This window comes from Clinocottus analis, unplaced genomic scaffold (assembly GCF_023055335.1).
Source record: "Clinocottus analis isolate CAN_PGR_092001 unplaced genomic scaffold, fCliAna1.0.p SCAF_3, whole genome shotgun sequence".
In the NCBI taxonomy this organism is placed as follows: domain Eukaryota; kingdom Metazoa; phylum Chordata; class Actinopteri; order Perciformes; family Cottidae; genus Clinocottus; species Clinocottus analis.
Window position 1 is genome coordinate 16,483,571 of NW_027176042.1, and position 15,895 is coordinate 16,499,465.

The 15,895-nt window shown below is 42.0% G+C and overlaps 1 protein-coding gene across 2 annotated transcripts in view; it reads right to left on the bottom strand.

Moving 5' to 3' along the window:
* Positions 1–15,895, bottom strand: part of megf6b (multiple EGF-like-domains 6b) — a 54,252-nt gene that overhangs the window by 7,285 nt on the left and 31,072 nt on the right. For both annotated transcript variants that reach the window (XM_068593679.1, XM_068593678.1), the window contains exons 6-26: positions 11,613–11,735; positions 8,983–9,108; positions 8,211–8,333; positions 7,403–7,525; positions 7,150–7,287; positions 6,343–6,462; positions 6,000–6,122; positions 5,055–5,225; positions 4,215–4,346; positions 3,957–4,085; positions 3,713–3,841; positions 3,399–3,533; positions 2,784–2,918; positions 2,570–2,695; positions 2,354–2,485; positions 1,845–1,973; positions 1,639–1,770; positions 997–1,125; positions 753–881; positions 311–439; positions 87–215 (exon numbers count right to left, since the gene is read on the bottom strand). In XM_068593679.1, the coding sequence (XP_068449780.1) occupies positions 87–215; positions 311–439; positions 753–881; positions 997–1,125; positions 1,639–1,770; positions 1,845–1,973; positions 2,354–2,485; positions 2,570–2,695; positions 2,784–2,918; positions 3,399–3,533; positions 3,713–3,841; positions 3,957–4,085; positions 4,215–4,346; positions 5,055–5,225; positions 6,000–6,122; positions 6,343–6,462; positions 7,150–7,287; positions 7,403–7,525; positions 8,211–8,333; positions 8,983–9,108; positions 11,613–11,735 (2,742 nt within the window). The remainder of the gene's footprint in view (positions 1–86; positions 216–310; positions 440–752; positions 882–996; positions 1,126–1,638; positions 1,771–1,844; positions 1,974–2,353; positions 2,486–2,569; positions 2,696–2,783; positions 2,919–3,398; positions 3,534–3,712; positions 3,842–3,956; positions 4,086–4,214; positions 4,347–5,054; positions 5,226–5,999; positions 6,123–6,342; positions 6,463–7,149; positions 7,288–7,402; positions 7,526–8,210; positions 8,334–8,982; positions 9,109–11,612; positions 11,736–15,895) is intronic.

Below are 15,895 nucleotides of genomic sequence, written 5' to 3' on the forward strand. Positions count from 1 at the left end.
ACCCAAGTTGCAATAAATGAGAATCTGTCGGTGGTTTTGTGGTCACCTACACGGAGACTCTTACTCACAGCATCTCTGAGTCTTACCAAGTTCACAGGCTGTGCCCATCCATCCACTGACGCATGAACATTTTCCGTTGCTCTTGTTACAGGTGGCTCCATTCTGGCACAGGCAGCGCTGCTGACAGTCTGCTCCATGAAACCCTGGAGGGCATTCTGGGGAAAATAACGCACCGGATAAAACCATACTGGGACACCGTTATTTACCCATCATATAGATGATTACTGAGCTTTGTGTGGCGCTCGCTCACCTTCTGTGCAGTTGGGTCCGGTCCAGCCGGGCGTGCACACACACTGCCCACTGGCCGGGTGGCAAACGCCATCGTTACGGCAGCTACAGGTTTGGTTACATACCTCCCCATAGAAACCGGTTGGGCACGCTGCCAGGAGAGGGACAAACAATATCATTACCTTCTGGTGAACTTTGCTGATCAAAAGTGGAAATTCCAGTGTCTGGTAAGCGATACAGGCCATAGCATGGGGAACATCAAGTCTGTGCTTTCTCATGTGCGACTGAACCGGGTTTCCCCCAAATAACTCTGAAACCTGGTTGAGTTTTTGTATAACTGTGAATCGGCGTGACAAAGATGTTCTCAGTGCTCTGATCGGCGCTTCACAAATGTCTTTCATAACGCTGGAGTGACGCCAGCACCCGTTAACCTCATAACTTCATGTTGTGCACCCGTCGCTCACTCAGGTTGCAGAATGGACCGATCCAGCCAGAAGGACAGAAGCAAACTCCTCTGACGTGGTCGCAGCTCCCGCCGTTGAGACACAAGCATTTCTCCTGGCAGTCCAGCCCGTAGAAACCCTGAGGACACGCTGAAACACACACACACACACACACACACAGATGTAAAGACTACCTGTTACTGCCCTATACTGTATACATGTTTAGAAGGTGAATCCACCTTTGTGACGTGAAGGAACATCTTACGCTTTTCACAGAAGGTTCCAGTCCATCCCACCAGGCAGGTACACGCTCCGCTCACATGGTCGCACAACGCCTTGTTGTCACACTGACACCGATGGCGACAACCAAGACCAAACACACCTGATGGGCACTCTGAGGGATCAACACACACACACACCTTAGACATACAAACTATATGTGGCTTTAAATAATGTTGAACATTTCGTGTCTAATGTCAACTCTACAAGACAAAATAAGTACCTGACAGAGAATCATTTTTCTCTTATTATTTTGGCACCACCTGGTGGTTGCACCGATAATTAAACTGTGCAGAACAATAGTGACACTAAGTGCCAACAAATGAATTGGCTGACAGCAACGTATCCTCCCAACAGATTTTCCAGTTGAATTTTTATGGAAACTGAGAAAGCCTGATGCTTATTTTATTAAAGAAATGTATTAAGCCTTCATGACTGAAACATTAATAAAGCGAGCATAAGTGATCGGCAGTGAGCAGGCCTCTTATTTCTTTCATGTCATGAGACGTGCATGTCAACAAGACTTTATGGTGTGAATCATTCTATAGGTTAAGAATAAAAAAGGACACATTAACTTGAAGTCATGACACTGGTCTTTCAATGTAGTCACACAGACATAACTACATACTTTGGTGGCAGCGTGCTCCAGTGTAACCAGCCTCACAGTTGCACTGGCCCGTCGCGGCGTCACAGCTGCCGTCTCCGTTTCTACAGTCGCATGTTTCCGCACAGTCTTCCCCCCAGTGCCCTGCGTCACAGCCTTGCGACAGAAAAAACCCATTTGAGTGTCAGACATAACAAATGGTGTCAACAATTGCCTTCCAGTGCCGTTACCTTTCCTGCAGTTGTGTCCAGTCCAGCCAGGAGCGCATGTACAGCGCCCACTCACCGGATCACAGCGAGCATTGTTCTCACACACACACTTCATTTGGCAAGCTTGACCGAAGCGTCCACTCGGGCACGCTGTGTGAGGATGAAAAAGAAATGTAAATCATAAAGACTAATCTACTAGAACAAACTTCACCAGAGAGCATGAAAGCACAGCAAGTTCCCATGGCAGCTTTGGTTCTGCGATTCAGCCGTCAAATGAGGCTTTAAGAGCCAGTGGTTGTTTGACATGGAATTATACTTGTTCTTCCCAGTGAATTATACTTAAGGTGGTTTTCCAGCAGCTGAAGAATTTTAGCTAATGACCTCGGAGAAAAGCTGCTCCTCTGTCTCCTCACATCTTGCTCTATTTCTTGTCCAAGCTGCACCGCTGAGAGATTTCCATCCTCCTCAGCTGGTTGACTGTTTAATGCATTTTGCTGGGGAAACCGAAGATGCACACCGCTGATACTCACAGTTCTGGCAGAATCTGCCCATGAAGCCTGGAGGACAGTGACATGACCCGTTGTGTTTGTCACACACGCCGCCATTCTCACAAACAGGGCAGGTTTCTGTGCAGCCTGTTCCCCAAAATCCCTCGGGACACACTGTGAAAAAGATTCACATTTGTAGCAACACTACCACGTAAAATGTGTGTGGTTACTTATGTACAAAAATCTGTGTGCACTCACAGTTCTCGCAGTGCTTTCCTGACGTCCCCGCTGGACACTTGCACCGCCCAGACACTTTGTCACATGCGGCGCCGGTGCAGTTACAAGGATGGACGCAGCCTGCGCCGAACCTTCCAGCTGGACAGTCTGACACAGGACACACAGGAAAGCCTCGTCGTACATGAGAGGACAACAACTTGGTGGTGAAAACCACATTCTCTGTAGGGCCACTCACCCTGATCACATTTCTCTCCATGACGACCAGGAGGACATTTCCGTTGGCACTCTCCAGTCACATGATCACACGACACGCCGGGTGGACAGGAGCACTTTTTCTCACAACTGGCTCCGTAAGTCCCCGGGTTGCATTCTGAAAACAAACGGACGCAGCACCCCGTTATCATGTTGTGACCACGATAATGAATGGAGTCTTATAATAAGTGTCTTAATGATCTCCTCAATGCTTTTTTGTCTTTATTTAGAGGGGATTTGATTTTCCTCCACTGATTTATATTGTAAAATTGTTCAAGTTTTGACTCCCTTTACTGATCATATCAGAAAGCAAAATAGACTTGAATGCAAATCGGTGTATGTGATTCATGTGTCTCCCTGAGCGAGGCTACATAACGGCCTGTATGGACACTGGATACAGCATATCTTGCCATGCATGAGATATGTTCTGTTTTCTTTGTTCGACTAAATGTCGGCAGGTATGTCAATGTATATATATATATATGTATATATGTATATGTATATATATTTATATATATATGTATATATATGTATATGTATATACATATGTATGTATGGTTTGTTGAGTCGTTGATGGTCATTGTGATAGTGAGCTCACCTTCCTTGCAGGTGTTGCCTTGGTAGCCAGATTTACAGAGACAGGTGCCATGGCGACGGTGACACTCGAGAGTGTTTTGCTGGACGCACCGACACTCCTCAGAGCAGCCGGGCCCGAAGGCCCACCTAGGACAAGCTGAAAGACAGCAAACAGAAGATAATTTCATAACAGGACGGTGCACAAAACAAAATACGACGTGACAACAACCTTGTATCCGGTATAGGAGCATTCACAAGCTTGTATTATTACATGTGAAAAAAAATAAAATTGAATGCTAGTATTTAATCTGGGAATGTGAGGACAGTGGGACTTACGGAGGTGGCAGAAGCGTCCGTAGAGTCCAGGATCACACAGACAGGCTCCGTAGGTTCGGTGGCATCGCCCGTTATTGGCACAGTTACACTTCTTATTGCACTGCTTCCCATAGAAGCCCTTAGGACAGCCTGCACACAGGAAACAAAAATAGTAAACTTAACTAGCTCCCATGGTGGGGGAGAAATGTTTTCACTGAAGATCAAGGAACAAAACATGTCAGCTCGGACCAAGAGGATAACTCACCATCCTGACACAAGTCTCCACTGACCCCAGGAGGACAGCGGCAGCTCCCAGTGACCGGATCACACGTGGCACCATTTTTACACTTACTGGGGTAGGAGCAGTTTTTACCAAAATATCCCCCGGGGCATGCTGTGAAATAGAAACGTAAAAAAGGGTCGATTACCGCTAATCTGTCAAACTGACTAATGTGATCCAGTAGGAAGAGTATACACATGCATATGTATTTGAGGGTCTGTATATGTTTGAGCCAATCCTCACTCTCGTTGCAGACGACGCCTTTCCATCCGTCAGGACAGTCGCAGCCAGTCTTCCATGGATTACATTTGCCTCCATTAGAACAGTCATCACATGTCAAACTGCAGTCATTGCCAAAAGTGTCATCCAAACACACTGGAAAGAACAGAGTAATTAATCAAGTTCACACTACACCAACACCCACCTGAGTCGTAATGGTTCACAGTATGAACCGAATGATTTAGAAGAATGATTTATCTATTTTAATCATATCTCAACTCTAATCATAAAAATGAGATGCTTATTAAATAAAAAACTGCAACTGCCTCAGAACATTTTCTCATTGGATGCCAGAGGCTATTGAGAGTTATGAGGTGTGAAGTTAGCTACACACATTCCATGTAGGCTGAAGGTTATTGAAAATCGCCCTCACACTGACTTCAAACCACAAATGTATTTGAATGAAAATGTTTCTATCACAGGCGAATATGTCACAAAGAAAGTAATATATCTAAATTAGTTTTGCAGGTGTTACTTCTGTCAACTTTCAGTGAACATTACATATTAAATGTTCTGCCGTTGTCAAAAGACTCCAGGTTTGGGCGACACATAACAGAGCCTTGAACTTCCTGTTACGGGCTGCCAGGACATATAAGCCTCCGCATTCCTGCCAAAGGAACTGTGGTGTTACAGTATGTACAGACAGTACGGGAGCATGAAGCACAGTAATTATCCCCACCATGAGGTCTGTTCCTGCCTGCAGTAAGCGAGTCTACCGGACAGCTTCACCTCCCGCGAGTCAGGTAATCGGATACAGGTTGTTCTTAATGATAATGAGGGGCTTACTCGAGGGGGAAAACTCACCGAATTTCTCTGCCAGGGTACTCTCGGCCCTCAGCTCCCCGTCGTCGTCTTCATAGTCGTCATAGCGCTCCAGGGGTTGGTTGTAGTCATGCATCAAGGTGAGCAGGGGCTGAGTAAGGGGCAACTCGATGACAGCTCCGCTGGATAGGGCCTCAATTGTGTCTTCCAGTGCTGTGTGGAGACAGAGAAGAAGGTTAGGTACACACACTAACACAATACACAGTGTATGCCATTTGGGTTTTTGTCTTTACATTTATTGAACGTTTTTGAGATAAATAGGTTTTTTGTAGTATGTCAAGCGAGTGTGAAATACGAAAGTTAACAATAAGGGAGCCGTGATTGGCTGTTAATGTTAATGGCTCCTTCAGCCACCGGATGATTCATCCCCGGTGCCTTAGAGAGAGATACCGAAAGTCCTTTCTAACCGCTGCTGTCAGGCTGCACAACCAGCTGAGCCCCCAGTAGACCATAAAACCACTGTAAAACACTTCAACACTTTTTGGTGCAATACTTATATTTTTACACTTTATACACATTTTTTACTACTTATTTTATTCCATTTGTATATTTCTATTTTTGTGTTTTACTGTTTAATCTTTCTACTGTTTCCATATATTACTTGATCTGTGAGTACGGGCTGGTGTAATACTGTAATTTCCTTCTACCGATCCAGTTTTTCATAGCTGTCCCATCGTCCTGTTTCATTAGCAGGCAGAATCAATATTGTTAAAATGAATACACTACCAACATTCTAGTCTTTAATTCATTGTATTGCAGACCTTTTTCTTTAGGCCATAAATCATCAGTTTATTTGTAACTAAAACTGTGTACACATACACAGGATGTTCTTTGCAGTACGACAACAACAGTTTGGCAGATTTTCCGTTGGCTTGTTTCTGGTGTGATTCACACTTGGCCCCTCTCTCTTTTAATGTTGATACTTACGGATACAGGATTGCCGGTCCTCGTCGAGACGGAAACCCCGGCGGCAGAAACACTGAAAGGAACCTGCGCTGTTCTGGCACGTGTGATCACAACCACCATTAGATGCCAGACACTCGTCTACATCTAAACAACACAGACAACAACACACTCAAACACTTTTGCTCCATCAAGGTAAAGTTGAGGAAAGCAAAAGCAGATTAACTGAGCAGGAATCGCTTTGCATGTTGAGCTTAAACAAAGACAGCATTGTGCGTGTTTGTGTTAACGTCTTCTGGAAGTCAAACTAGGATTCAGTCTCTTAAAAGAGTGCTATGCACATTTGAACTAAAAGGGTGGAACATACCATCACAGCTACACCCGTCCGAGTTGAGTCGGTATCCTGCCGAGCAGTAACATTCATAACCCCCGGGGTAGTTGGTGCAGTCCTGCTCACAGCAGCTCTGCTCTCCACACTCATCGACGTCTGCCAAACACAACAAGCAGGGAGACTGAAATTATGGACTGCCTCATATGCCTCGCTGCTCCCTGACAGAAATCATACAAAATCATGTAAATTGTAGGTTTAGGGTGGAAACTCAAGAGCATCTTTCACCCTCTGACCAAGACAGCATTGTGATGGATTAGATGCAAGTCCTACACATCCCCCAAAGTCCCAGAAGATGAAGGAAGAAAGAAGATTTTTATTTGAAAAAAACATTGTTTGCACATGGCTGTGTAGATCCATATTTGACTTTTGTTTTTTTTGGCTGTTTCGGTACCTAAATGTATTAAATGATCATCTCCACCAGTGCTTCTCAACCTTTGAGAAGTACCACCTAACCAGTGCAACATCATTTTGTGTTGAAAAAAAGATGTAATAAACTGCACTGTGCCATCAGTCTGAATAAACAAAATATATACAATTATCTTCATAAACTTTCACTTATTCATTGAATACTTATTAAATAACTATTTTTAAAGGATTTTTTAAGGATGCTAATTTTTTATATTTATTTTTTTAATCAAAATGTACCCTTTAAGAGACTTCATCTACCCCATTTGAAAACCACTGATCTACACTGCGCTTTCCTCTGCCGTGAAGATTGCCTGTTCATTTTTTATATGCATTTTTTTTTTTTTAAGTCAATGCAAACACATCACAGCTTCTTACCGGTACAGGTTTTGAGGTCGTCGTCTAGTCTGTAACCTTGGTTACAGGAGCAAACGGGTCCGACGGTTGAATGTTGGCAGTCGTGCGAACAGCCACCGTTGTCGCTCTCGCAGCTGTTCACGATCTCCATCTCGATTCCTTGAACAAGTTCAAAGTCAGATATTGTTTGTTAATTAAAGGACTATAATATTTTTGTAATAACTGAATATAACGTTTGTATGCATGTGATAGTATTAATAGAGTTAAATCTGACTGTAGCAATGTTTTCCATCAGATCCCAGCTCATAGGCAGCGTTGCACACACAGGCGTAGGAGCCCAGTGTGTTGTGGCAGCCATGGGCACAGTTGGCCTCTTCTATTTCACACTCGTCGATATCTGTGACAAAAATATGTTCAAGAAATACTGAATACAATGGAGGAATACATCTGTCGTGCACAGGTTTATCTACATCAAACAAAATCCATGTACACACTTGAAAATCATCTTTTACAAACTTTTAACTCAGTGTTGGGAGATAAATAATGGAAACATCGGCTTTCAAATTCTTCATCTTTCTTTCACAAGCTGTACTATGTTTTAATCATGACAGGGATCTTTTTTATTGAGTTTTCAATCGTATTTGATAATGGCCAGCTTCACTGTGGGACCAACACGTTTCATCCTGTGGCCTTCGCTTATTAGAAGTGTTGCTGCAGTTTGAACCTCTCCAGACTTTTTTCTTTTTACCTGCACCTTAAAAGTTCGTGAAGTTGTGCCGGCAACCCTCACTCTGCTTCTACAGTAGACAGAGTTTTCCCAGTTGATGTGCAAATGTAGATTTTCCAATTCCTTTGCTGTTTCCAATCTTCAAACTTTTGAGTCAACGTGGATGAGAAATTGAAACATCTTCTAGAGCTTTCAGTCCATGCCAACTAGGTAAACTTTATCTGCTGAGGAAAATGACTGAGTGATGATCAAACGCTCCAGAGCAGCTACTAAATGTGGCAAAATTGTTCCATTTACTGTGTCTACTGTGTTATATATATATATATATATCATTTTCTGTTATTGGTTAAATTACCTGCACAGGTTTTCCCATCTTCAGCCAAGATGTAACCAGCTTTACAGTCACAGTGAGGTTTTCCACCATCAACCCGACACTCGTGCATACAGCCTCCGTTTTGATCGGCACAGGGATTCTGCACTGCAACACAAAAAGCACACACTCATAAATATAAATCCAATTGTGTCAGTCAAGTGGGGAACAGACATCTTAAGGCAGAGCAGGTGGAGAGCTTTGACTTCACACTGCACCTCAACCTCATCTCTTTATTGACCTCTCTGCATAGTTATGTGTGTATGACATGTGTAAGCCTGTCCAGGGTCAAGGGTTAAGAACCTTCAGCTCTGTAATTGTTGGGGAACAGCCTCCTCCAATTGTTGCAAAGTAAAATTATCTGAGAGAAAGTCATTTAAAATGTATAATTTCACCCCCCAGAGAACTGTATTCAACTACATGGCCTCAGAGATCAGAGAGAATAAAAGTAGCAATGACATCAAAATACTAATTTCATGGAGAAGAAAAAACAATGAGGCAGACGGCTGCGATTCACTGACTCCATGGAGAGTTAATCCTGCTCCAGCACATACATCCTGTCAGATAATCGCAACTGGCACTAGATGCAGAAAATGCATTTTTTTATGTTATGATCAACTCTTCAGAATCACACCCACATAGTGCTCAGTCTTCTTAGTCTTTTCTTAGTCCCCGATCCAATTATTATTGCTCTTTTTTGTCCTGTGCCATGTGTTGATGTGTGTTTAATGTTCCCTTACACCACAGTTTCACTCACATTTACAATGCTTGCCATCCTCTTTCAGCACGTAGTTTGCCTTGCAGCGACAGCGGAAATTAACGGTAGACTGCTGCATGCAGTAGTGTTCACATCCTCCGTTACTGATGGCACACGAATGAACAGCTGAGCAGGAAAAACAAAAGAGAAAAGTGTAAATGAACAGACAGAGAGACATAAAGAATGCAGAAAATAAATCAATGCCTATTAATCTAAATTGCAGTTTTATAAGTTTTATATAACTTTCTTCGACTGTAGTGGCACATCCACAAAAACATTAATCAGAGGTCATGACCGCTGTGCCGACATTCCACCAATCAGGGAATACCTCAGAGAATTGCTTTGCTCTGACACAAAAGATCCATCTCCGCAAAAGAGCCAAAAATCACAGAGACAGGACCTCTGTGGTGGACAACGCTCGTCCACTGATGAGGATGAGGGCAGAGCCAGCCCAATCATCTACTCTCCGTCTGCCTCTCTCTTTTTTTGTAACAACAGATGAAACCCGGGGAGTCGGCCTGGACTCAACCTCGTTTTACGAAAACAACAGGTACAGAGGCAGAACAGCCAGGCTTTCTCAGAGCCACTGTTTTTCATACTCAAAGGCAGGAGCCGAGATCCATCATCACAATTACACGTCAAACAGCTCAAATATTATTCAGCCACACGCTAAGTGTGTGGGATACTACATCTGACCTGTGCTGGCAGATCAAGAGCTGGATAAGACAAACAGAGCGTTGAAACTGAATAGATTTGAGGAAATATGCTCTTCTTGTTCTACCTGTGACTCTGTGCTGCTGACTGATATGTGCAAGTGGTCATGTTTTATTCACTTTTTATAGTGGACAGTAATATTTCAGAGTTCATATTAGAACATGCAGATACTTCACAATCTGAACACGACTAGGGGGATATGCAGCCTCACATTAAGTTTCACCTGTGAGTCAGTCCAGATGTGCACTATGATTACTGGTGCAATCAGTAATTTCTTCATGCACAGCTGTCACAAAAGGGCCTCACAGGGACAGTTGGGTCCCAGCTACAGTGTCTGCTCCACAAGACAATGAAACGACTTTGCATTGCGAAGCCAAGAAACACATAATGGGCTCCAATCTAAATGTCAGGACGCTCTGTATACATTCCTGACTGCTGAAAGTGGTGCCAGGTTTATACTCTTTTTCTCCATCAGCCATTTCTGAAAAATCTAATTCTAATGTATCTGGCAAAACAACATACAGGTACTGCGTGAACTCAGCGGAGGTCAAGAGTGACAGGATAACAATCAGATTTATGTTAAGCTTATGCGAGCGTTGAAATAACACTCGAGCAGAATTGAATGGAGGGAAAGGTTGTAACTACAACTAAACCGGTACGGAAACCATGGCCAAACAAACCGAGAAATCAACCAATGTTTTTTTGACATTTTCTCTTTATAATTCTGGCCTTTTGTTTTAATTGTAAGGACTTATACAATGTATAGGTGGTTCATTTTATAGTTGTAAAGAAAGATTGAGCAGTGGACGGGATTAAGACATCATGGGGCATGTTTAAACAAATTACACAGGGACAGGTTTTTAACTCAGAAAACAAGCTTAGGTAAAAATATATAAATGAAAATGCATTTGTGTACGTTAATATACTGAAAAAGAACTGTAAAGACAATTCTATGGATTTATATTCTATTGTTCTATGGATATACGCTGTCTTTAGTACAAACTAGAGCTTACATTATCAGTCAGATGATCATCAGGGCAGTATTGTGCTCCTTTATTAATGCGTTGAAAACTACAGACTGTAGGAGGTCTAGACCTCGTTTCCCTTGTGTTTGAGTCGTCGTAGGAACCACAAATTAATTTCAATACTTGTGTTTATTGTATGTATTTGTTCAGCAAAGTCTTGGCAAAAATAAAATGTATATCTGCAAAAAATCTTTTGGGGGATCATTACTGTAAACATCCAGCATGAGTATGATTAAGAGTAGACAGACAGATGGAACAAGGATGAGAGACTTAGGCCACAAGCGTCAGTAACTATGTTGATAATCAGTTCATTGTTTAAGAAATCTGTCAAGAAAATAATCATTGCTTCCAGTTTCTCGGTTGTGAGAAGTTGCTGCTTTACTTTGTGCAATGAGATGATAAACTGAAGGTCTTGGTTTTGGATCGTTGGTTAAACGGAATAAGCAATTTAATGACACTTTGGACTCAAGGAAATTGTGTGTTGGACATTTTTACAATTTTCTCACAGTCTATCTGCCAACCAATAATAGATAGACTCATAGCCGATTAGTAAATCATGAAATCATCAGTTTGTTTGGGCCTTATACAAATGTGCTTCAGGATATATCAGAAATGTCTTTCTACAAGATATCCAGTGGAGGGAATGAAAACTAATCGGACTGTTACTCTGTGTGGTTTTACCAGCAAATATTATTTGAATCATCTCACAATTGGGCTTTGTGTGGTTGACATGATAAAGTCCCCATCTCAAAAACATATGATACAAAAAACAAAGAAATAACACTCACACAAATTCCTTGTTATAAGTATTATTTCAGTCTGTAGACCCCTGACTTCTGTTTTTTTCCGCTTCTACAATGTAAGCGCTGCTACACGTCGAATGTTTCGTACCCAGGCAGGTGCGGCCGTCCACGTGCAAGCGAGAGCCTGGGTGGCATTCACAGTAGTAGGAGCCTCTGGTGTTCACACATCTGTGCTGGCAGCCTCCATTATGGACCTGGCACTCATCGATATCTGTAGGTAAGGAGGGGAAAAAAAAAGACGGAAGCAGACAGAAGGAAAACGAATGGAGAGAAATTAGTGCAATTTAACTAAATCCTGTCATTATGAGAAAAAAATTGGCCCCAAGAATAAAGACCACATGAGCTGCCAAGCTGAGGGAGGAATTTAACGCAGGTTTTAGGATAAGGAAGGATGTACTCCGAGAGGAAAGGAGATGATGGATGAGAAGGGAAAGTGTTCTACAAAGTGCATTGCAGCTCAAACAAACAAATCCCCCCATGTGGGAACAACTACTGAACATTTAAACCCACATTTAAATTCCTTTGCTTCTTGTCAGAGTCCCTTGGGTGCAGCAAACATATGGAAGCTTAAAATCAGAGGATGCAAAACATACACATTCCTCTCAGCCATGCCTTGAGATTATAAACAATTAAAAGAAAGTGTCTGGGAAAGTGATGGCGAGAGAAACATAACTGCCTTGCATGTGACCAGATTCCAAATGAATTAAGCAGTGTTCCTTAACATTTCTTATTTTAGGGGGCAAAGACTAATAAATTGTTGTCTGAGTTTCACAGCAGACTCCCTGTGAGATCTGAGCTGGTTAGTAAAGGCCTGATATGTTTGGACTTCTGCTAATTGGCTGCCAAAATTATCAGGGAAATTAGGACATAAAGTCAAACCCACCTCACCTCCAGCTGGTGACAAGTTACTGGAAATGTTGCTGGCTGATTAAAAAAACCACGATGCGATACATTAAAAGGGCTGTTTGGATGTTCAAAAACAGCCAACACATCATAAAAGTCTATTAGTCAGCGCCGGGTTAAATGTGCCGTTTAGTGCATCGCTAAATCCAGGCAGCTATTTACAGCAAGAAACTATTTCAAGAATTTGGAGAAATTTAAGTGAAAAAACAGCTAGTTTTATAATAGTTAGAAATAATATCATTATATATATATTTTTATTGTCTCTTGTTTTGTCTCACTAATGACCATACGTTTGTCTTCTCGCACTGTGTTAACCAAACAGTTCAGTATATAAAAACAAATCATTTTCTAAACATTCATCACACTGATAATCCCTTTCCCCCCAAAACAATAGACAGTCTTGTAGCCTCTGTGGGAAGAATAATTTGCAAATAAATACATGTATGCAGTCGCCTTCATATTTTGCCTCTCAGTGCAGTTTTCTCCCACAGCCAAAAAACAAGCTAGTGAGGGGAAAGTATGTGATTTGAATATGAATGTGAAATAATAACAGGGTGTAGATAATAGATGGATACATGCATGATGTTGCTGCATCTTTTTTCTGAATAATTTTAATTTTATTAGCCTTTAAAAGTTTCTACTTTATTTAAATCGACCTTTGAAGTTTAAGATTTGGCAAACCTAAAACAGTTTCATATGAACACTTTCAGCAGGTACGCAGCAACATTAGTACTTATTTGGCATTGTGTATTGGACCACCTGGTGAAAACAAGTCCAATGTACGTCCTCCTTTTAGCTCTATATTGATCTCCAGCAGCCTGTGAGGAAAATCTCTAGCTCTTAAGCTGCTAAATGCTGCACTGTGTTCAACATCTAGTTGCTGACGATGTCTGCTGATTCGTACTGGACAGGGAGCGTACAGAGAGTCTTTTTTTGTTGTTAGTTGGCTGGAAAACCAAAACGATGGTTTGAGCATGAAAAGATGCTGAAACTTTCTTTAGACCCGAGGTGAATTGCAAAGTGCACCAATTCTCACTGTGTTCATCTTTACAAACTCCCCCTTTCTATAGCAGTTATATAAGGTTTGCATCTATAGTCTGTGTGGCGGTCGGCACAGAGCGGCAGGCAGGAGCGGGAGCAAAGTTATGTGCTGCTGTGGAAAAAATCTATATCAGTTTAAGTGTACGCTATATTAAGACTATTTGCATTGCTTTCCCTTGCTGTCAGACAGTCTTTTCCAAGGGGGAAGTCAATATATCCATCTATGCTTTCTTTAGTTGGACTCCTTTATCGTTTTAGCTCACAGAACGCAGGTGTTGCTGGTCCACCGCTGCCTCAATCATTTAGTTTGTGTTTGTGTGTGAATTCCGTGTGATATTCTGATAAACTGATATAGATTTTTTCAGGCAAAAAAAAGCCAAACTATCCCTTCAAGGATGTATTTCTCGTTGCCAGTGGTGAACAAATATAAATCTCTGGAGCATAAGGAGTGAATTAAGCCTCCATAGGGCTTTGTCACGCTGTGTGGGATGGAGGCAGCATGGCAAGGAGATAGTCTACATCTGAGCCTCATCATGCACATTACAGACCACCACATCCTTGTCGACATGTTCCCGCAGTACACACAAACACTATTTGATCAATTAGTAGCCCATAAGTCAGGTAGAAGACACATAACATATCACTCCGATGTTATCCAACGTGATGGGGGAAGCAGGGTTGAAAATTGCAAAATCTTGGTGGTCAATGTGATTCATAAAACACAGACCTTGCTCCTTATAATAAAAACAAGGATAGGGTTAGGATAAGAACAAACATGCAGGTTATGAACATTAAGAGACTCGAATCTACTTAATTGTTCCAGTAAAACCTATCCAAGACTAAATTAAAAAGGAATATCCTTCTCCGGAACTCATCCACTCATAATAATATCCAACGTCATTTTCAAATATAGCCTTTGGGGCGGAAATGAGCTTCTAAACTTTCCTCTTCTTAGTCTCTGCGCTGCCAAATTTCAGTTCCACTTCGTCCAGGAAAGCTGGCAGAAGCCGTTCTTTCTTTTTTCCATCCATGCTGTATGCCGTCCTTTGGTTTGGTTTTTCATAACATAGGTCCAGTGTTATGGAGCTGCTGTTCCCTTGTTGACTCCAGCGCACAGTCAGTGAAGCCCCTCCAGCCCGGTTTCCACTTCCAGAACATGATCCACCGCGAGCTGAGAGCCAAAGCCTCCGCAGACGTTGGCTTTTTCAGAAGGCGCATTAATTCTCTACCCGCAGCCACCTACAGCACGGTGTCGGCTTCATGGAAAACTATTTCGGTCCATTTCTGAAAGGTGATTTGTTTATTGTGTGCAGAAGATACATTATTTTTGAACAGCCTTGATTTAAGTCCAAGACTTGTATCTAAGTAACACAGGAGATCAGAGGGATTATCAGCAATATGGTAATAATAAATATTAAATATGTTCCATCTTGTGCATAAATCCCTGAGCGCTGTAGTCCTGCCAAACTTGAAAAGAAATATTCAGTCAAAATAATATTGACATAATCTGTCGAGAATGTATCTGGTATCTAGCCCCGTTTGTGTTAGCGTCACAAAGCGTCTCTCATGATTCATAGTTCATGTTTTCATGTGCTCTAATCTTTGTTGGTAAAGCAATCCTCCCCTACTCTGATCAGAGACAAAGTCTCTGGGCAGTGCCAGACAGCGCTCGCAGCAGACACATTATCAGTGGGGCTGATAAGCCAGTCTGGATAAACTACCAACAGATACTCCGACTACTGTAAATAACACCCTACTTATGTATTAAAGGATTTAATACATAGATATGTATATATACATATATATTTAAAAAACTATGTGACCATAATTATCCCTCTTCTTTTAAAAGAGTAACATAAGATAAAAATCAAAGTGTTACTCACTTTGTAAAACTTAATAATTTAACTGTGAATAATCAAACTACTCCTCTCGAGGATGGACCCAGAGTTGAAGCATCAAACACTGCGGTCGCAGCTTCATCTGCAGTTTGAGGGTGAAATGATGACTTACCGGCTGCAGGGTAGCCCCGGTTGTGGCCATGGTATCCATGGTAACAGTACGGCTGATAACAGCTGATCCTCCTATAGTAGTTATGTGGATAGTTCGCAGCAGATGTCACACATGCCATCACTTCAACTGAAACCAAAATGTAAATCCACCATCCTGATGACAAAGCCATGGTCGAAAAAAGAAACGTAATGCCTCACAGAGACCTTAAACAAAAGTTGAGGGATTTACTGTGAAGAATCAAATCAATTGTTGTTCAGTACTATAGCTATGAAAAGTTTAAATGCATGACCAGTTCTGCACATGCTAAAACCTGGTTTGATGTAACATTGTAACTACTTTTTATTCCCTCTGCCTCCTGATTTGTCTCTGTCCATCCCCCTCTCTCTTTCACCCTCCCATCTACTCAAACTAAATGTC